We start from the raw sequence: 19,643 nt of genomic DNA, 5'->3' as shown, positions 1-19,643 counted from the left end.
TCTCGGAATATTCTCTGAATGTTCTTGGGTCAAACCAAAGGCCCGTCATGTATATTCCAAAGAAAGCTCTCTCAGATTCTCTCTACGCAGTAGACAAGCCGGGCATTCGCGGCCGTTTTCGAATTATTCAGGTATGATAATAACTAGGGATCTATCTGCCATCTCTTAAAGAGAGAAAGAAAAAAAAGGTGATGTATCTTCCGATGTTCTAAGGTGATACGATTTGCTGTACTTTAGCGATGGTCAGGCCATAAAAATACAATTTATTGCTTGACTGCTCTCCATAATGAAGCCGAAGAAAAGAACTGACGACCTATATTATTCTGCAAAGTTCATGAGTAGTCTTGACAAAACCAAAATAGGCGTCGATACTGTTTCTCATACCCCCAAGTGGACTTCAAGCAACAGGAATGCTCGATACAATTCGTAGCTGATGAACCCTTGCAAAAGCCCCAGACCTTGTGGATCTAATGTCCAACTTGACAGTAAGTGATGAATCACTACTCGACCCAGATCAGGACTAGGGATGCCAATCAGTGTGATTCATAGATACAGCACACATAGATATTCAGATCGCTGCAAGGCTCTCTATCCTGGATCAAGCATGAGCTCTAGTGCCGGGGAGCCATAATCCTCTCACCTAAATGTACAGTCTTGCAGTTGGGCCTTGGCCGTCTTGGCACTGGAAGTCGGTCTTGCTTATGTCTCAGCCATGAATTACCACTTACGTGTGTAATAGTGAATGTGAATGGCGGTGACCCCGCGTCCGAGGAAACAGATGTCTTACTCCGGAGTTACAGCTACTGACATAAACCACACTTTTCATTGGTCGAGAGATGCGTTGGATTTGCGTCAAATAGGCTGTAAAGTCAATGGCAGTATCATGACATTACGCTGGGTAGAAAGTCGAGTTAGTGATGACACTGAAATCCACGAATATCATTTCTCTCTGCTGCAAATGGCTTATTCACTACTTGCCAAGACCATGGCTTATCAGACGTTTGATATGCGGACCAGATTCCCCGTGAATGCGCTTGTTCCATGTTGTCGAAGTTCAGGTTACCCTGCAAAACATTTGGCTATTATAAAGTAGGGAAATTTCGTTAAGAAACTCCCAAATCACCCTCATTCGTCCCAATTCAAGGTCACGAGCAGAACCCCAAAGCAGCTCTCTTGACATCAATTTTCTTCCACGATGAATATCAATACAAACCAGGTCGTTCCCTTTCAGCACCCACTGAGAGCCACTGCCATGGCCGTTGGCTCTCAGGCTCAGGGAGAACGTCGAGCGCCTCGTATGAGCCACATGCAAAGTGCCAATGAGGGACCTGCGGACATCATTTGTACGGTATCAGGCGCAGTGCCAGGCGGGAAGCGAGAAGACGATGGAGCGTACTTCACCAATAACGAAGGATTACCATTCCCTGATCCGTGAGTACCAGCCCAACTCCAAGTACCATACATGATACTAAAGCGATTTACTAGAGCGCATAGCAAGACCATTGGTGGAATCCCCGTCGCGAGTGATGTATTTCTCTTTCAGTGAGTACACCACGGGTAACGCGACCTACTTCGTAATATCCTAACTAGGTCAGGAAGCAGCAGACTTTCAATCGATCCAAGAACCTTGAGCGTACGTCCTAGCAACTGGCATTTTGGATACTATAACAGAGCCACAAGTTTGACTTTCTGACTGGTTCGTAGGCATGGTCCACCCGTGCGGATCTGGAGCATTCGGCTACTTCGAGTGCACTAAAAACGTTGCCGACATAGCTTTAAGACACTCTGAGGAAGTACTGCGCTCTCTTTCAAGGCAACCGACTAACTCGGGATAAAACTACAGACAGCCGACTTTATGTCATCAGTCGGCGAGAAGACGCCTGTCTTCGTTCGTTTCTCCACCGTCACTCTGGGATGTGAGTTCCCTGATGAGGCTCGCAACCCGCGTGGGTTTGCCATCAAGTTTTACACTATGGAAGGCAACTGTGACATTGCTGGCTTGAACTTCGTGAGTTGATAGCCCATTATGTCATATCGTAAATGACCTGCTGACTTGCACAGCCTGTGTTCTTTTGCGAGACCCTATTCAAGGTCCGGACGTCATCCGCTCTCAATGGCGCAATCCAAAAAACTTCTTCTTTGACTGGGATGCTCTGTTTGACTTGCTGGCTAATACCCCCGAGGCCAATCATGCGGGCCTCATGTTCTTCAGTGATCACGGCACACCGGTTGGCTGGAGACTTAATCATGGATACGGCTGTTACACCTTCAAGTGGGTGAATAAGGACGGAAAGTTTGTGTACGTCAAGTACCACTTTCTCGCCAAACATGGTCAGAAGCAGTTCACTGACCCCGAAGCGGTTCAAATGTGCGGAGAGGACCCGGACTATTCAAAGCGAGACCTTTGGGAGGTGACTGAGAATGGCGAAGAGATTGAGTGGACTGCGCATGCGCAGGTCATGCAGCCTCAAGACGCCGATCCCGACGTGCTTGGTTTCGATCCGTTCGACGTCACCAAGGTGTGGCCGAGAGACGAGTTCCCCATGCAAGAGTTTGGTCGATTGGTGCTCAACGAGAACCCAGAGAACTTTCATCGCGATGTTGAGCAGGCGGCATTTTCGCCCGGGAGCATGGTGCCAGGCATTGAGGGCTCCCCTGACCCGTTGCTCCAGTTTCGAATGTTCTTCTACCGCGACGCTCAGTACCACGGAATCGGGGTCATCTTGCATCAGATTCCCGTCAACTGCCCATTCATGGCCAAATCATACGTCTCTCTTAACTTCGACGGCCGGATGCGGACGGACGCGAACCACGCTGATAACAAGCAATATGCGCCCAACAGCTTCGCACACAAGTTCCGGCCGGACGTTGCAGAGACGCCTTATGTCGTGAACGACAAAATCGTCAGCAGGAAGAGCCACTACTGGCACGAGGGAAAGAAGAACGACTACGAGCGGGCGACCCAGCTTTGGGCCAAGACAATGACTGATCAACAGCGGGAGAACACTGCCTCAAACACTGCCAAGTACCTGAAGTTTGTGAGATATTCCGAGATCCAGGTAAATGAAACGGCTGTCAATTACGCAAGCATCTAGATACTGACATTTCTTAGGAGAAATATCTCGCACAGCTGTACAACATCGCGCCGGACTATGCTCAAAGTGTCTATGACTTGTTACCGAAGCCGGCTTTCGTGTTCTATAAGGTGAAGGAACGTGCCGTAGATGCTCATCTATGGTATAAGGAGCAGGATTTCCGATCGACTGAAGGGTCGAAATTGGCGAGAATGCCGCCGTCTTTTCCAGTCTATGGTACTTAGATTGCCACTGCTCGCGTCAATGCTACATTACTCTCGGTAGTATCGTGTATACAGAGAACTCTTGACTTCTTGAGGCTTAGCAAAGTCCATGTAGTGGAAGTAGGGAGGGTTTGATGATTATCTATTCTTTCGTGTAAGTTATCACAAGTGCACATATTCGAAAGGCAACGGAAGCTTAATCATCCAACGACTTCGGAAACCATTCGATCTACATGTATTGCTCCAAGCAGTATTGAAGTTGAACCATCAGAGTTTGTTCCTAATTGAAATATACAGCACTTCCGCTTTCGCCAACACGTCACCATGCTCGCCCTCCATCTGGGCAGTGACGTAGTGCTTCCGACCCTCTACCTTAACAACCCTAGACCTCACAAGCACCGTCCCGGGAGCCGGAACCGGTTTGTAGAACGACGTGTTAAGGTAACCCGTTCTGAAGTCTTTGTTTGGTTCAGCTCCTTCGGGCCTCTGTGCGACAACATGTATACCCGTAACCTCATCCAAGACCAGAGCTATGGCCCCGCCATGCGCTGTGCCCGGAAAACCGATCATGCCATAGTTGAAAGTGACGAGTGAACATAACTCGTCGACTTTCCAGTCCGGTGCTTGGGGCCGCGGGTGCAAGACCAGCCAAGCAGTGATGGTGTCCGCGGTGTTGAGTGTACCACCCACGTACTGGTTCTCTCTTGTCGGGAGGACCGTTCTGTTCTGAGAGACGTGGACGACGTGGTAGGGGGAGGAAAATGCCGCAAGTATCTTGGCACACCACGGAATGGAAGCAAAATGCTTGTATTCAGGATGTACTTCGACGCTGTTGGAAGCCATAGCAGGGAAGTTGACAGCTTGTGGGTGAAGTGAACATGGAACTTGAACAGTCAATATGTTAATTGTCAGAGGAGATGGTTGCCGGATGGTTGCCGGATGATTGGGGTGTGGGGGCTACGGCAATATCCGAGGCGGCTCAAAGACCAATCGAGACCACACTAGTTAGATTGATTTCATCCCCAATGCGAACGACACTTGTATAATTGACTTTTGATGCCCCTTTGTGGATACCTCTCACTATTAGCTGCAACCTGGTCTGTAGAGATCTTAGAGGAGCCAATGACAATGACACGAAGAGTCATTGGGGCGATGATTTCGCTCCATGCCGAAAACCTTATCGCACTAAAGCAGAGCACATTATGCATATAGCTGACTTAGTTCATGAAGACGACCAATGATTCAAACGACAAAAAAATGTCAAGCTCCCTTTTCGTTTCTGTCCCCGCCCAGTCCTTCCACTCAATTTTTGCCGGGTTCTTCGGCCGTTTAGAGTTTGGACGATTGATCGTTCGCCCGCTTGTGCTCCTCACGCCAGGCAAGATCAGTTAGGATTTCCTCACTTCCACCGCCAATGACTTTCAGGCGCAGATCCCTGGAGATCTGCTCTGTCATGGTCATCCCCCTTTCGTAGCCTATACCGCCGTGTATCTGCTGAGACTCCCTAACGGCTTGTTCGACAATTCTGCCCCCCTGGATCTTTGCCAGTGCGATCCTACTCGCGATATCTTTTGTTTGCCACCCATGAACCTTGACGTGATAGGCGATTTGCTCCAGCCATGCCCAGTGCCCTTCAATTTCGCGCGCAAGCGTTATAAGCTTGTGCCGGATGATTTGGTGAGAGGCCAGGGTCTTTCCGAAAGTCTCTCGGTCATGTGCGTGTTGCAAAGCCTCTGAAAGACAAAGGCGGGCCTGCCTGTTGCAGTCAGCCGTGAGAATGAAACGCTCTTTGTCAAAGTTGCGCATGATGATGGGGAATCCTTCGTTCTCTCTTCCCAGTAAATGGTCGACCGGAACCTTGACATCTTCTAGAATCACCCACGAAGAACCGCCGGCGTTGTGACCAGAGTTGTGGATCTTCCTGATTGTAACGCCAGGCAAGGTCAGAGGCACGACCAGGAGCGAGATGTCTCCTTGCCCTTTCTCTCCCATTCGGACTGCGGTAGTCATGTGTGTTGCCCACGGTGCACCTGTAACCCATTTTTTGCAGCCATTGACGACGTAGTGGACTCCATCAGGGGTTTTTCTTTGCAGTCGTGCGGAACGCACTTACATCACTTCCAGCCGTCGGTTCCGTGATGGCAAGACAGAAGCTGGTCTCCCATGTGAAGAGCCCTGGAAGCCATCGTCTCTTCTGCTCCGTTGTACCCGCAGTGAAAATGGGCGGGGCACCCACATTTGACGCCCCGGCCAGTGTCAGGGGAACTCCACTAGGAATCCCAGCCATTTCGTCCATCAAGATCAGCTCGCGAAAGACATCGAGATCCTCAAAAGGGATACCCGCAACGGTCATCATATCCTCGGGCCGATACTCTCTGGGGACATCAAGGAACGCCAGTCCGGACTTGGCGAACTTCAGTCTTGCCGTAAGAGGCGCTTCGCCAGCCGCCTCCCATTCCTGCGCATGGGGGAGAAGGTAGGTGTCCACGTAGTGGCGCACGTACGCCTGGAATCTTTGATGAGAGTCATTGTAGTAGGGTGTTGTGACCTATATAGGTCCTATATAAGGCGTTAGTTGCTGCTTTACCACTAACAGCGTCGTTTTTAGTATGACAGTTATAAGCCTAGTTTGCTCTAGTGCCAGTATAGTATAGCCCTAGAGTCTAGCGTCTAAGCGTCATAGACCTTGTGGGTTTAATTCCTACGTGTAGCCTAGTCTAGCAGTATTTTAATACCTAGGGTTCAATTCCTATTATAGGCTAGTAGGCCAAAGGGTGTCGCTTCCCCCTGTCAACTCTGACTAAGTACAATGCTCTACTTAGATTAGGGGTGTCAACCAGATTAAGCATCTCTGCTTAGTCTGGGGGGGTGTGTTGTGACCTATATAGGTCCTATATAAGGCGTTAGTTGCTGCTTTGCCACTAACGGCGTCGTTTTTAGTATGATATAGGGACTCTTAAGCGCATTGAACCAGGCTGGCTTGCACCACCTGTTACTAGCTGTCAGATACCGACTTGAAGAAACGAAGAGGGGACAGGGTAATACGGAGCTAAGCTGCCAAGAGTCTTGACATAGGTCTCGGACGTTTCGCGACTTGGAGACACGTAGCGTGGGTCGTTGTTGTGGGGATGCAAGAAGACGGAGAACCGGAGGCAGAGAGGGGTAAGATATTATGGTTCGAGTTTCAACGACTCTTTCAAGTTCTTAGAAGCGTCTTTTGACGATTAGGGGATATACAAGCGCGGGCACGTTTGCGATCAAAGCGGTATTACACTACGTACATAAAGTTTGACATTGCAGAAGTGTTCCACATGTCATTTGTGAGCAGACGTTACTGATAGTTGCGCCATATCCAGCTGCCTGTACTCCGTAGACCGTCCGCACATCCAAGCATGGTTTCCGAGTCATGACAAGACATTTTCTGCTGTTTGATCCTGTCTTCCGAGTAAAGTGGTATCAGCAAATCGACAACGAGACATTTCGTCGTACAGCACAACTAGTACACTATATTCAGTCCGGGTTGTCTCATATTGAAAACCAAATCCACTAAACGACCTCTAGGTCAGAGGGATAACAGCTCTCATCTCCCCAGATAGCCTTGGCAAAGTCTTTCAGATTGGCGAAAGTAGGTAATCAATGGTTAAAGCAATGGCAGCGTTTCTTGAGTCGCACAGGTCCGTCTTATGTCACATGGAGTGTAAGAAACAATTACAGTACATCAAATGTAGAACCACTTTTGTTCCTTATATTATTCACCCGTTATACTCTTCTGGGTCCTATTTGCGTGTTGTGGTAGTATCCCTTTGGTTGCAGCTGAACCCCGTTTATGCCAAGATGGCCTCTCACCTACTTTTACCCCTCACTTTCAGAGATACATTGTATAGTACAAGTCACGTAGTAATAGGTCAAAGAGGTAAGATCTAGTCGTTAAGAAGACAGACACTGTATGTTTGATATTCAGATGATGTTGTTAAAGCGTAGGCGAAGTGGGGTAAATGACCAAAATTGGCAATACCGGTGGCGGTGGGTAAGTCAGCAACATATCCGGGATGGATTTCCCCAAGGCAACAGACATCACAGGGGCAAGCCGGCAGTGGAGATAGACGCGACAGATATGCACTCAATTAATTGAGATCTATACGTACTTTAACATACCCTACCCTTGGCAGAAACATGTTTCAGCTGCAGCAGCGACTCTGTTGCCGCCGACGTTCCGGCGCCCGAAGGTCGCTCGCGCCATGATTGAAGTGAAGTAAGATTCGGTAGTTGCTCTGCGTTATCGGGTATTCTATACCGTATTAAGATATCAAGATCCGGCGCAGGTCAGAGGTGCCCCGTATTGGGTTTTACGTACCGTGATATTAAGTATGTATCGCCCGAACTGCACTAGACCAATTATGGGGGATTAGAGCGACTGTATCCATCAATCAAAGTTCTACCTACAATAAAGTTGCACTAGCGGGTACTAGAATCATGTTGTGACCTATACTATAGGTCCTATATAAGGCGTTAGTTGCTGCTCTGCCACTCACGGCGTCGTTTTTAGTATGACAAATCATCATTGTCATTGGCATAATTGGACTGTCCAGGCTTAGCTTAGCTTATAGGGTAAATAAGCTATTGTTGACAACAATTATAGTTCCACTTTTGTGACTTATGCTATTCGCCACATTTGACTACCGACGAACCCAGCTAGCTACACTGTAGTCGAGCGGAGATCCACGACTTCAGAAGTTTTCCCGCTTCTGGGGTTGACAGCCAGTTCGCCCATCTTGAGGAACTTGATTTGTAACGCGTTTATGAGACCCTTTTCGACATGTTCCCGGAACATTGGCCGCACTGCATTTAGCTTTTCTCTAAGCGCTGCCTTCAGCCGCGCGGTCTCCTCCTCTGTTGCTGGAGTGTATACGACGTTCACTGTGAGAAGATCCTTTCTGTCTTCTCTTGTGACGATCGCTTGCACTCTTCCCACAGATTGATCCCCGAGGACCGAGGACACGACTCGCTTGAGGTCCACAACATCAATGGAAACGGGTCCAATGCGGACGGCCGTGTGATCTCTTCCAAGGATGCGGAAAAGACCCAAAGACGGATCAACCCACGCGGCCCGGTCTCCAGACGGGTAGCGAATGATGGGCATCAGCCGGCGCTCCATATTTGTCGCTACCAGGCTCCCTACCTCACCTGGTTCGTTTATAGGCTGGCCATCGTCGTTGAGAATTTCAACAACGATGTTTGGGCTGTTAACCTGGTGTAAACGGGGATCGTGGTTGTAGTGATCCTCCTTTGGCGGCAGGCCGATGATTCCGCAATCCATTGATCCGTAAACCACAGACCTGATAGTCGCATTTGGAAAGGCGGCCTTCAGCAGGCCAGCCTGGTCGTCATAAAACGCTTCCCCGGAGAACAGGAGCAAGCGGACGTATGGGTGGGTCCGTCCGGCATTGAGGCTGCGCTCTGATAATTGCGACATGGTTGTAGCCGTGGCGAGAACGACGGTAGCTTGGAACTCAATGATATGTTTCTCCATGGATTCCAAGGTAACATGGCCAGCTATCGGAAGCTGGATAGCACCATTTGACAGGTGATACACGGATAGGATGTGCAACAGAAAACTTCCGTAAAGGTCGCCAGCGTAAAAGAGGTTGGCTACCGTGTCTCCTTGGACAACTCCACAACGGGACAGGCAATCTGCAAGTTGGAGTGAGAGTCCATGAAGTTCTTTCTGGCTGTAGAATGACACCTTTGGGTGCGCGGTGGTACCTGGTGTCGCGTGTCAGTCGAATACCCTGTTCTCAATCGAAACCCACTCACCCCCTGTCTTGAACACGATGCCATCCTTCTGCTTCGAGGTTATCACTTTGCTGTCAAGGCAGGTGTTTGCCTCCCAGAAGGATTTATGATCAACCACAGGCAGATCCGTCAAGGAGACCACATTGCCCTTCTGAGCCCAACACGGCTCCCAATACTTGGCATAGTAGGGCGAGTTTGACTTGACGAATTCAATCAAACCCGCCAAACCACCGGAGGTGATTTCGTTCTGTTTACGAACAGTCATATTGTTGTCGAGTTGATATGGTTCCCCAAGTGCCTTGTAGTCAAGCTCAATAATCAGACTCGAGAGATGCTAAGAGTCGGTGACTGACAACACGGAGAAGGACGACGGGGAATTCTTCCCTCTACATATAACAAACGGACAATCTGTACAATATTCCGCTTGGGTTATGGGTACCTCTTCTGGTCACTTCCGGAGTTGTCGTCATTGCACCGGCCCCGAGAAGGTAGCATTCAAGCTGATAGGCCTTGCCCATGGTTGCAGCATTGCGTTGCGGCGATTCGTGTCCAATCAAGCATTAAGCTGCTAAAAGCGAGGCATATTAATTAATTAATTGTGCAATTGTGCAAGGGCGGAGAAAAAGGGCGGCCCGGGAAGCCCGCGTCTTGGAGCGACTAGATCATTGCTAGAACCTGCGTCGAAACTCCGACCATGTAGTCTAGGTATACCGTATCCTCTCATCAAACACGAAGTCCGCACAGGCCACAGGCTGCTGGAAAGGGGTAAGCGGGCTGGCAGAAACAGGGATCTAGATGTAGCAAATGCAGGGAGTCATTTACGTCAGCAGCAAGTTGGGTGGCAAGGGTTAGGGTTACATAGGTGGGTGTGTGTAGGTTGGTTGACCGCCTTTCATAAGGGGTCTAGCGCATGGCTCGTGCGGACTTCGCGTTTGATGAGAGGATACGGAGTACGGTACTGCACTAGGTAAACGCGCGATCCGGTAGGACGTGCACGAAACCGTTAGGGACATGTATACTTGGCGATCCGAATCCACCCTAAGGGATAGAATGACACATCATGACAGATGGTGGCTGAGATGCTAGCATTATCGCCTATCGCCCAGCCGACTCACGTTCGGGCTGATGCGGGCGGGAGAGGGATAAAGGCGCATATTGAGACTTATGACTCTGACCGCCTTCCCTATTATCTTCCCCATGTGGGCTGTAACATGCACGTGTCGTAACATGCACGGTCCTTGTTTTGAGCAATTGGGGGGGATGATTGGAGAAGCTGGAGAAATGCCGAAGGCTCCAACCAATTGAGTTTATCCAAATTGCATCAACAGAGGAGTCTTCATCTTCAGGGCCTCGCGGTGCCCAGCGCCGCCCTGGAAGCAATGTTAGACCAGGCTGAAGCTCAAACACAATGTGGGTTCCATTTCCGAATTCGTCACAGCGAACAAGGGGCAAAAGTGTTGGGGTTGAGAGTCTTTGAGTGGACTTTCCAAGCCTTTTTCTTACCCGTTCGTGGAACCGCACCCTTGGAAATCTTCTTCTACTAGACTATATTCAGCTTAGATCATTTTAAGCGATGAAACCTGCTCAGGGACGCCCTGCGACTTTCGTTGCGAGGTACTACTTAGTACTACTATGGTATCAGGCCAAAGTTTCACACCCTCATCAGGTAAATATGGCCGTGCTTTTTTTGATTTCCTCAGCGACGGTACTTTGAGGTTCTTGTGCTCCGCGTTTCTCAACATTAGACCCTGATTTCACTCACCGCCCGAGATTGTGGGCTGCCTCTTGCAATTGCCTTGGTCGTGAGGGACCGCCCTGCCGGCACGGTGCGTAATGGAGCGTGAGACATTCTTCAGCGATGGCTCTGCGTGGACAGTTGACTGCATAGCCCTAAGTGGCCGGCTATCGAGTCATGAGTCGCGTTGCCAAAGGCTTAAAGCCTGGAAATTCTGTGTTGTTCTTGATCAAAGCACAAGGTTAGACCTGGTGACGAGTCTCGTCTTGAGGCAACCTTGAGCAATGCCAAACACTGGCACATTGCGCCTGTAGAATTTCTGCCGCTTTGTTGCCAGTGTGTGCCAATACCACCGCATGTGGGCGAGGTGAACCCAGGCAGGCTGTTTTGGACCCCTATTTCAAGGATCGTCCTCAATGTGGGCTTTCCGGTCCACCTTTAATGTCTCCGCTGCTAAAAAAGGGGACGAGAAGACACATTTCTCTCGTTGGCGGTCTGCTATCCAAATCTCGCCGTCCTTGCTCAGTCTTTTCCCGACATCTGAACCGTCTCTCCCCTCCCCTAACCTCAGGCAAGTGGAGAAAATTTCACCCTTTTCTCTGTTTCCTGTCAGTTTCATTCTCTTCTTGCCCATTCCTCTTTTCCTTCCTTCATCCCGCCGTTTCTAAAGAGCTTCCATCGTTTCTCTATTCATCTCATATACATCCGGCGATTTAAAGAACGCGAGTCCTAAACACAGCGCAGCTTGCATCGTTCCACAAGCAAACTCCGAACAAACTGCGAACGGCACAAAACAATGGCAGCTCGTCAACGTACCTCGGCCACTGTAGTGGTCGAGAAGCCCCAGGTTAGTCTGCAAATGATTTCCAATGCTACGCCATCGATCGGCGATCGAGATACTAATGCTCTCACAGAAGAGCAATGAGCCTGTCTTCCCTGACATTCAGACCATTAGGGACGCCATTCCGGCTCATTGCTTTGAGCCCTCGCTTGTGACATCGTTCTACTATGTCTTCCGTGACCTCACCATGGTTTCCGGCCTCGTCTGGGCTGCTCTTACCTACATTCCCGCCATTCAGGACCCCATCTACCGTGCTACGGCCTGGATGGTCTACGGCTTCGTCCAGGGTCTCATCTGCACCGGTGTTTGGATTCTGGGCCACGAGTGCGGTCATGGCGCCTTCTCCAAGAACACCAAGCTGAACGACTGCGTTGGCTGGGTTCTCCACTCTTTCCTCTTGGTTCCCTACTTCTCGTGGAAGTTCTCTCACCATCGTCACCACCGCTTCACTGGTCACATGAAGAAGGACATGGCTTTCGTCCCTCCTACACAGCCTAAGACCTCTAGCAAGCCCTTGTTCGGCAGCATCGATCTCCATGAGCTCTTTGAGGACACGCCCATAACCCAGCTCATCACCCTCATCGCCCACCAACTCTTCGGATGGCAGGCATATCTCTTCTTCAATGCCACTGCTGGTAAGGGTAGCTTGCAACGCGAAGTGAGCGGCATTGGGCGTTGGTTCGGCGTCAGCCACTTTGGCCCTACCAGCGCTGTCTTCCGTCCCAATGAGGCTATCTTCATTGCCATCTCCGACATTGGTTTGGCTATTACCTTTTCCGCCCTGTACAAGGCCGCACAGGTTCTTGACGTCTCTACCGTTATGCTCCTCTACGCGGTCCCCTACTTCTGGGTCCACCACTGGCTTGGTACGTCCATCCCTTTAACCTTATCTTGAACCCCTGAAGTCTTTATTTGAGATTCATATCCCGTGACCATCAGGCTGCTAACAATTGTCTTAGTTGCTATCACCTACCTGCACCACAACCATCCAGAAGTTCCTCATTACACTGAGGAGGGCTGGACTTTTGTCAAGGGTGCCCTTGCTACCATTGACCGCGAATTCGGCTTCATCGGCAAGCATCTGTTCCACGGTATCATTGAGAAGCACGTTGTTCACCACCTCTTCCCGTAAGTCCACCGCCTTTCAATCTCTTCGCCTCAACGGTCCACTGACATTACGCAGTCGTATCCCTTTCTACAAGGCCGATGAAGCTACTGAGTCAATCAAGCCTCTTCTGGGTGACCTTTACCACCGCGACGACCGCAGCTTCCTAGGCCAGTTGTGGTCTGTCTTCGGCTCTCTGAAGTATGTGGAGCAAGACCCCAACTGCCCAGGTGCTATGAGATGGGCCAAATAAACGCTGTCTCGGCAACTAGGTAAAATAATTCCAGACGGATGCATTCAGAGTAAGAGGCAAGGATACATTGTTAGACACAGAAATCGTAGAGCCCGGGTTCGGGTGGAGAGCAATACCTGCATGGAATTATAGACAAAGATAGAAGGTTTTAGAATATACGGCTGGCTCAGGTTGAGAAATTATGAAACTGCACTATTCATTCCCATGGACGTGCACGCTGCTCTCGTGTATTGTCGAGCAACTGTCACGATGAACAAGATCATTTGGGAAGCGTGTCCCGTTCGTCGTCACAGGACGAGGGAGGGTTCCGTCTTTTTTGCCTCGTTCTCTTTCCATTTTCAAAATGGGCAATACAGATGGGTAAGTAGGCAACATATCCGGGATGGATTTTGTCACGAGTTAGAGCACACAGCAGGGCATATGGGAATTCAGGTCTAAAAAGCTTAATTCTAAGTAAGTAGAAGTAACGAAAGTGATGTCCTATATATAGGCAAGTGAATGTGAAACAGCACGTGCAACAGCACCTGACAGGGCTGTTACAGAAGGTGGAAATACATGAGGTTATCGTGACAGATTTCCTTGCCCAAAATGAGGGAAATTCGAACAGGCATCACAGGGGCAAGCCAGCCATAGAGATACACACCACAGCATCAATCGATTGAACAAGGATTATTGTCGTATATACGTACTTCAACAAATAACCTCATCCAAGTTGAAACCGCGCGTCATTTTCAACCGATAGTAGTCCTATTTCCTGTCTCGGACCCCCACTCACTTTTATCCCTCGCTCGCTTTCGGAGATACATGACAGCACACTACTTACACAGAGATCTTGCTAGAGGACCTTGCTATTGCCTGACTAGATGGCTGACTAGACGACTGTATCCTAGATCAATATAATCATATCGAGTAATATTGCTACATACACGGCAATAAAAGAGTTGGCAGGACTGCTTAGACTGCGATATACCTCTTTGTAAAGAAAGAGATTACTAGTACTTATGGTATAGGCAAAACTTTAATAAATATAAGTAATGTGCAACTGTCAGATATTTAAACTTAATGCTGTATAATGCATTAGCTCTACCCCGTCGTAGGGAAAATGGGGCCACCTATTGAAGCGTGGGCAAAATGGGCCAAGATGGGCAATACCAATCATAAGCCGGCAACATATCCGGGATGGATTCCCCCACCTGGAATGAGGGAAATCCGATAACACGTGCATTCTGCTCCTAAGGCAACAGACATCACAGGGGAAAGTCAGCCATAGAGAAACATAAACACGAAAGATACGCACTCAATGAATCCAGGATTCAATATATCTGAGTATGCGTACTTCAACATCACCCAGCACTTACTGAGACAGCGCAATGCTACTCTAGTGGGTTGCGTGCCTGCCTGCCGGTAATATATGTTGCTACTCTACCGAGTCGTGTGACTAACTGACATATCATTTTGACTTTTCAGTGAAGATTATAGTTTTGGCATGGATTGTCGCGCAAGTTGTCCGCTGAGCACTCCTGGCCCAAAATAATATGGGACGAACCGTGTATTATCATTGCAAAAGTAACCCTATAGCGATAGGCATATCGGTTTCGAAAGTCACTGGCATTGAGAGTCACTGTTATCGAAAGTTCTCGTTCACTATTCCAGGACAAGTATAAAATTTTCTTCACCTTCGCTGTTCCGGTAGTCCATCTTTGCATCAACGATCCATCGTATTATTACTTGACAGATTCATTTTTCAAGTCATTCAGAGACTATCAGTCATTATGGTTTCGAGTTATATCATCGCCATCTATTGCTTAGTTATCGCTCTTGCTGGGCTTCAAATCAAGCAGAAGATTACAGCCCTCAAATCCCCCCTCAAACAAATACCTGGACCTTGGTATGCCCCTTTTACAACGCTACACTTGCGATATCTCTTTTCCACTGGTACAATCTGGAAGTTAGTAGAGAAAAGCCATGAGAAGTATGGGTCGATTGTTCGTCTGGGGCCTCGCCAGGTTTGGGTTTCCGACAAGGAGGCTATGAAGGAGATCTTGGTGAAGACCGATCTTCCCAAAGTTGCCATGTATGCCGAGATCTCTCGAGATAAGTTTAGCCCAGGCTTGTTCGGCGAGATGTATGTCCTTTCCCCTTCGTGCCTTGGAAAGCAAGCCTAATGCCATTCTCTCAAAGCCGCTCAGAGCCCCACAAGCGTCTCAAGCGCTTCTTGTCTCCAGCTTTTACCGTCAACTACATCGACAATCTCGAACAGTTCTTCACGTCTACTGTCCGAGATCTACTCAACAAGTACCAGACGCAAATGAACGAGGACCCTGTGTACTATGCGAAGCAAGGTATTGAGGCTGATCTGATGGACGACCTTCACAATGTTGCTTTAGACATGTATGTCAAGCTGGGCTCTTTTAGTTACAAGAGGAATCTTTCTAACGACATAAAAGCATGGGAGAGTGCTCTTTCGGAAAGGGGTTTGGCCAGACCAATCCAAACAGGATGATTGAGGATGGTGTGGATGAGAAGATTTGGAATTCCATCCCACGTTCCATCTTTGACGGCCTCAGCAAACGTTACCAGGTACGCCCGTTTCCAATATATTGAATTATCGTATCTAGCAAGATATTACAGACCGTTTACGTCAAAAAATTCTTCCGGTCGTTAGGCATAGACATACAGTTTGACTGGCCCGCGGAGATGATTACAGCTATCAACGCCGTAGTTCAACGACGCAAGCTATCTCCAGATGTCGAAAGACGAGACCTCCTCCAACATCTTATTGAAGAGGGAAAGAAGCCTGACACCGGCACCGCTATGTCCACCCGCGACATCGTTGACCAGATGGCCGAAATCCTCCTTGCCGGTTCTGAAACTACATCTGGTACTATTGGTTGCCTCTTCCTCGAACTTGCTCGCAATCCCGACGTCCGTGCCAAGCTTATGGCTTCCCTCCCTGCCAAGGGCTTTAACGACGAAATTGTATCAAGCAAAGCAGTACGCGGAGAGAAAGAATACGAATACCTTGAGGCATGTATTAAAGAAAACCTTCGTCTTCATCCCATCGCTTCGGAGATGGGTCGCCGAACAGGCAATCAATGGGTTGAGCTGTGCGGCTACAATCTCCCTCCGCACACAGTTGTTTCGGCTTCATACCGAGATTTGCACCGGAATGAAAAGTATTGGCCCCAGGCCGAACGATTCTGGCCAGAGAGATGGCTTTCGGAAGACAAGCGAGACGGCGCTCCGGCACCGGAGTAAGTTACCTCGCTATGACAGTTTGTTTGTTCAGAACTGACCAGTCGTGCAGTATGGATGCGTACTATCCTTTCTCAGGAGGCAAGCATTCTTGTATCGGTATCAAGTGAGTCATACTTCATCCAAAGCTTCAAACAACGTGCTGACGTGGGACTAGCTTTGCCTGGGCTGAAATGAGAATGGTTGCCGCCAACGTCCTCCAAAGATTCAACGTCTGTGAGGTTCCCGGCCAAGACATTGACTTCCGCCAGTTTATCACTATGCAATTTGCCACTGGGCATTGGAAGGTTGTTCTGATTCCAAGAAGCTGAACGGAACCAGGATCTACGGCAAAAAGCACCTTGTCCACCTGTCGTGCCTCTGATATTTGGTCAATTTAAAGCGGAAGCATTTGCATGGCATTGGGATAGAATTATACATATTATGCATCTTATGCTGAACCAGAAGTTGAGACAAGACTTTCACTTCTGTGCATAAAATAGGAGTTCTTTCAGACATTGGCTTGGGTGCATGCGTCAGCTACAATTGGGTACTGGATTAAGTTGGTCGCACCAAATGAATGCCCTGCTGATGAGTTTGAAGTGATTTTAAGGCAATTTCAAATACAACCTACACGTGTTATACACACTAGCCTCTTCGGTAAATATTTCATATAGCAGTAGTGCATAATTATCTCGCAGTGTTGCAAGACGACGGCACATTCTTTGCTATTGAAGATATCGAGGTAACTCTCTTGCACATAAGTATCGGATGGGACAGACTCGTTCGAACTGCTGCTACTTCTCTAGAGGCGTACAATTCCAAGAAACACAATTTCTGTGGAGAAATTTTGATAGTTATACCTAGAGGACCTAGCTATCATCGGATTCTTGTCCGTGGAGTATCGCTTTGGGCTACTTTTGACAGTTCGTCCTGACTGCTAATAGTAGGGTTTGACCCTGCCTTGACATAAATCCAAATGAAGAACTTTGAAGCTAGGCAAATCCAAGTTCCCATTGCCGAACATCCCCACCAACATAGGCTCCGAAATGTCAATATCAACGCGCTCTGTCCAGCTATCACAAATCGGAAGCATGCCTATCCAACCAGAGCTTCCTTTGCCATTCCCCGCGACGTTTTATTTATTTACTTTACTTTATACCATATGTAGATCATACCACATCGGACCTTGTAACATTATGTCATGGTAAAGTACCGGTGTAGGCATAGATCTGACACAAAAGCTCCATCTTGCAGAAGAAGTAAAGTTTGGTGGATAATGAATCTATACTTTCACTATGCTGATATACTTCTAGCGTAAAAACGACGTTGTCAATTGTTAAGAGCAGCAATTTACGTTTCAGCATAGGTACATTGTCACGACAGCTTCACACAGCACCTGTCAGTGGTCTGTCAGGTGTCATATCATGTGGTGTTTCACTTATAACTCGCATCACTCGTGTATATATCTCGGGGGTTTTTAGCGCAGCCAGCCTGACTAATAAGCCCCGGGTAGAAATGACCCATGAATTTTCCTCCAAGGGATCCAGATTCGTAATGCTCATGACACTCCCTGAGCTTATAATGAATCACGAGTCCCAACAGTACGGATCTCACACTTGGAAGCCTTCTAGTTGGTACAGAGGTCATATTTGAGTCAAGCAAATGATTTTATTGCGGCATGGAGTTCATGACATGATCCGAGTCCTTTCGATCGTTCAAACACATGATAGTTAAGGGGTGGCGTGGTGAAACCTTCGACCAGTCGTGCATGAAGCATAGCATCTGCGGAGACCTACTGGGTGAAGTAGGGATTCTATTCTCGGGACGATACCAAGGTTCGGGATGCTCCTTATCGGAGCGAGCACGATGCGTGAGGGTTCCTTCTTGCCACCTGACTGGTATAATCCCAGACGTCACGAAACGGAAGACATTGGAAGATCATTCCTTTGTTTTCTCAGCTGTCTGATCTGCTCTTTCGGTCGTATCATCCCCGTCATCCTTTTTCCACCGGTATTCCTTCTCGATCCCTAATCTTCTTTGCGCCGTATCGCACAACTTCATGTCGGCACATTCGCAAATCGCCGGCTCTCTAATCCATCGATAAGTGATACTCCATCGATCACTCCTCCTACGCACCGTACCGTCTGGCAGAGTATCTGTCTTGCGTTTTCTGATCCCGTGCTTCCAATGCAGCCTCGCGTCACCCGACATTTGCAGCATGCTCCTCGGCGTGAGGTCAACCTCCGCCATGTCTCCTTCCTCGCTCTCATTTGCCGCAGGTCGCATGAACTGCATCAGTACCGGCGATCCCAAAGACAGCGCGTACAACTGGTCATATGCTGAATGCGTGTCGACGTGTGGCGGTATACCGGCTCCAGGAGGATAGTACTGGAGGCAGACCTGGTCCGGCGGCCTGCTCTCCCCTGTGGGAATTAAAGGAACAAGCCAATCCGGAAACGGTGTGAATGGGATGTCCGGATCTACGCCGAACGTCTTGTAGTCGAAGGTGTAGCCATAGTGCAACGACAGTCGGCCGGCGCGATCCGGCCACGTGAGCTCGTGCCGGAAAATGTGGATTAGCTTCTCTTCATGCTCCGCAGTGATAAAATCGTTCTGCCAGAAGAGACCGGAAGGTTTAATAAGAAGCTCTTCCATTTTTGATGGCTCATGGACCGTAGCTGCCGCGGCCGGCGGGGTGATACCAACGTGTTGGTAAATGGACTTCGCGGTCAAATTTGAGGTTGACTCAGACAAAAATCGTGTTCTGATGTGGCACGCGCCACGACCCATTCCACATTGGTGGAACCGCAACTTTAGCTTAAATAAAGTGGGGTTACGCCAAAAGGATGGGACGAGTTGAGTTCAAAGTTACATGTTCATATCTCGACGCACATTATAACACACCCCCCAGATTTAACCTAGAAAGTCAGATCTGAACACACTTTTGATGAAAACCTAGTTAGGTGCATCTTGCCAATCATAGGTGGTGAAGATCCATATAGAGTTTAGTAGGATTTTTAACCAGGGGACCCTAATAGGAATCAAACCTACGGTGCTTAAGATCTACAGCTAGTTATTGCACTTAAATTAACATATATACTATTATAGTATAGCAGGTAGTAGCTGGGCTTATAACTGTCACGTAATAAAACAATACCGTTAGTTACATGGGCAGTAATAGTAGCTTATATATTGTGACAACATATATAGACACAGGAGTCGCCATCTGGCTACTGTCATAGATGCATGGACGAAGCGAGCTGCATAACAGTCAACAATTTGTTGAATCATGAATTAAGCATGGGACTAAGAACTTGACCCATAGTTTACTACCGTTCGCGAGACATTCAATCGCAGAACAAAGGAGAGGCTTGGTTGATT

The 19,643-nt window shown here is 48.6% G+C and overlaps 7 protein-coding genes across 7 annotated transcripts; 3 read left to right on the top strand and 4 right to left on the bottom strand.

Annotated features, from left to right (window-relative positions):
• Positions 1–1,195: 1,195 nt before the first annotated feature.
• LY79DRAFT_672665 (catalase) lies at positions 1,196–3,319 on the top strand (the record flags this gene model as incomplete). The annotated part of the gene is made up of 7 exons (XM_060564084.1): positions 1,196–1,431; positions 1,486–1,542; positions 1,596–1,633; positions 1,705–1,760; positions 1,844–1,985; positions 2,062–3,059; positions 3,113–3,319. 7 exons carry the CDS (start codon positions 1,196–1,198, stop codon positions 3,317–3,319), a joined length of 1,734 nt encoding a protein of 577 aa, XP_060410277.1.
• Positions 3,320–3,500: 181 nt separating this feature from the next.
• LY79DRAFT_564819 (thioesterase superfamily protein) lies at positions 3,501–4,215 on the bottom strand. Its single transcript, XM_060558695.1, has one exon. It carries the CDS (start codon positions 4,139–4,141, stop codon positions 3,566–3,568), a length of 576 nt encoding a protein of 191 aa, XP_060410276.1. The 5' UTR covers positions 4,142–4,215; the 3' UTR covers positions 3,501–3,565.
• Positions 4,216–4,627: 412 nt separating this feature from the next.
• LY79DRAFT_593029 (acyl-CoA dehydrogenase domain-containing protein) lies at positions 4,628–6,147 on the bottom strand (the record flags this gene model as incomplete). The annotated part of the gene is made up of 5 exons (XM_060561504.1): positions 4,628–5,083; positions 5,162–5,367; positions 5,408–5,846; positions 5,886–5,887; positions 6,117–6,147. 5 exons carry the CDS (start codon positions 6,145–6,147, stop codon positions 4,628–4,630), a joined length of 1,134 nt encoding a protein of 377 aa, XP_060410275.1.
• A 1,847-nt stretch (positions 6,148–7,994) lies between these two features.
• Positions 7,995–9,402, bottom strand: LY79DRAFT_639019 (AMP-dependent synthetase/ligase; the record flags this gene model as incomplete). Its single annotated transcript, XM_060562308.1, has 3 exons — positions 9,113–9,402; positions 8,296–9,061; positions 7,995–8,262 (listed from the first exon to the last, which is right to left on the bottom strand). Exons 1-3 carry the CDS (start codon positions 9,354–9,356, stop codon positions 7,995–7,997), a joined length of 1,278 nt encoding a protein of 425 aa, XP_060410274.1. The 5' UTR covers positions 9,357–9,402.
• A 2,220-nt stretch (positions 9,403–11,622) lies between these two features.
• LY79DRAFT_523120 (fatty acid desaturase) lies at positions 11,623–13,025 on the top strand (the record flags this gene model as incomplete). Its single annotated transcript, XM_060555504.1, has 4 exons — positions 11,623–11,673; positions 11,741–12,533; positions 12,627–12,795; positions 12,851–13,025. The coding sequence occupies 4 exons, from the start codon at positions 11,623–11,625 to the stop codon at positions 13,023–13,025; spliced, it is 1,188 nt and encodes a 395-aa protein (XP_060410273.1).
• Positions 13,026–14,716: 1,691 nt separating this feature from the next.
• Positions 14,717–16,707, top strand: LY79DRAFT_652269 (cytochrome P450). Its single transcript, XM_060562576.1, has 6 exons — positions 14,717–15,150; positions 15,207–15,416; positions 15,473–15,605; positions 15,657–16,279; positions 16,333–16,386; positions 16,438–16,707. Exons 1-6 carry the CDS (start codon positions 14,798–14,800, stop codon positions 16,589–16,591), a joined length of 1,527 nt encoding a protein of 508 aa, XP_060410272.1. The 5' UTR covers positions 14,717–14,797; the 3' UTR covers positions 16,592–16,707.
• A 1,352-nt stretch (positions 16,708–18,059) lies between these two features.
• Positions 18,060–19,032, bottom strand: LY79DRAFT_564812 (2OG-Fe(II) oxygenase superfamily protein). Its single transcript, XM_060558694.1, has one exon. The coding sequence runs from the start codon at positions 18,915–18,917 to the stop codon at positions 18,201–18,203; it is 717 nt and encodes a 238-aa protein (XP_060410271.1). The 5' UTR covers positions 18,918–19,032; the 3' UTR covers positions 18,060–18,200.
• Positions 19,033–19,643: the final 611 nt, after the last annotated feature.

This window comes from Colletotrichum navitas, assembly GCF_030913465.1.
Source record: "Colletotrichum navitas strain CBS 125086 chromosome Unknown LY79scaffold_70, whole genome shotgun sequence".
NCBI lineage: Eukaryota > Fungi > Ascomycota > Sordariomycetes > Glomerellales > Glomerellaceae > Colletotrichum > Colletotrichum navitas.
The sequence above is the reverse complement of the archived record's forward strand: the minus strand, read 5'-3'. Positions and strand labels throughout refer to the sequence as shown.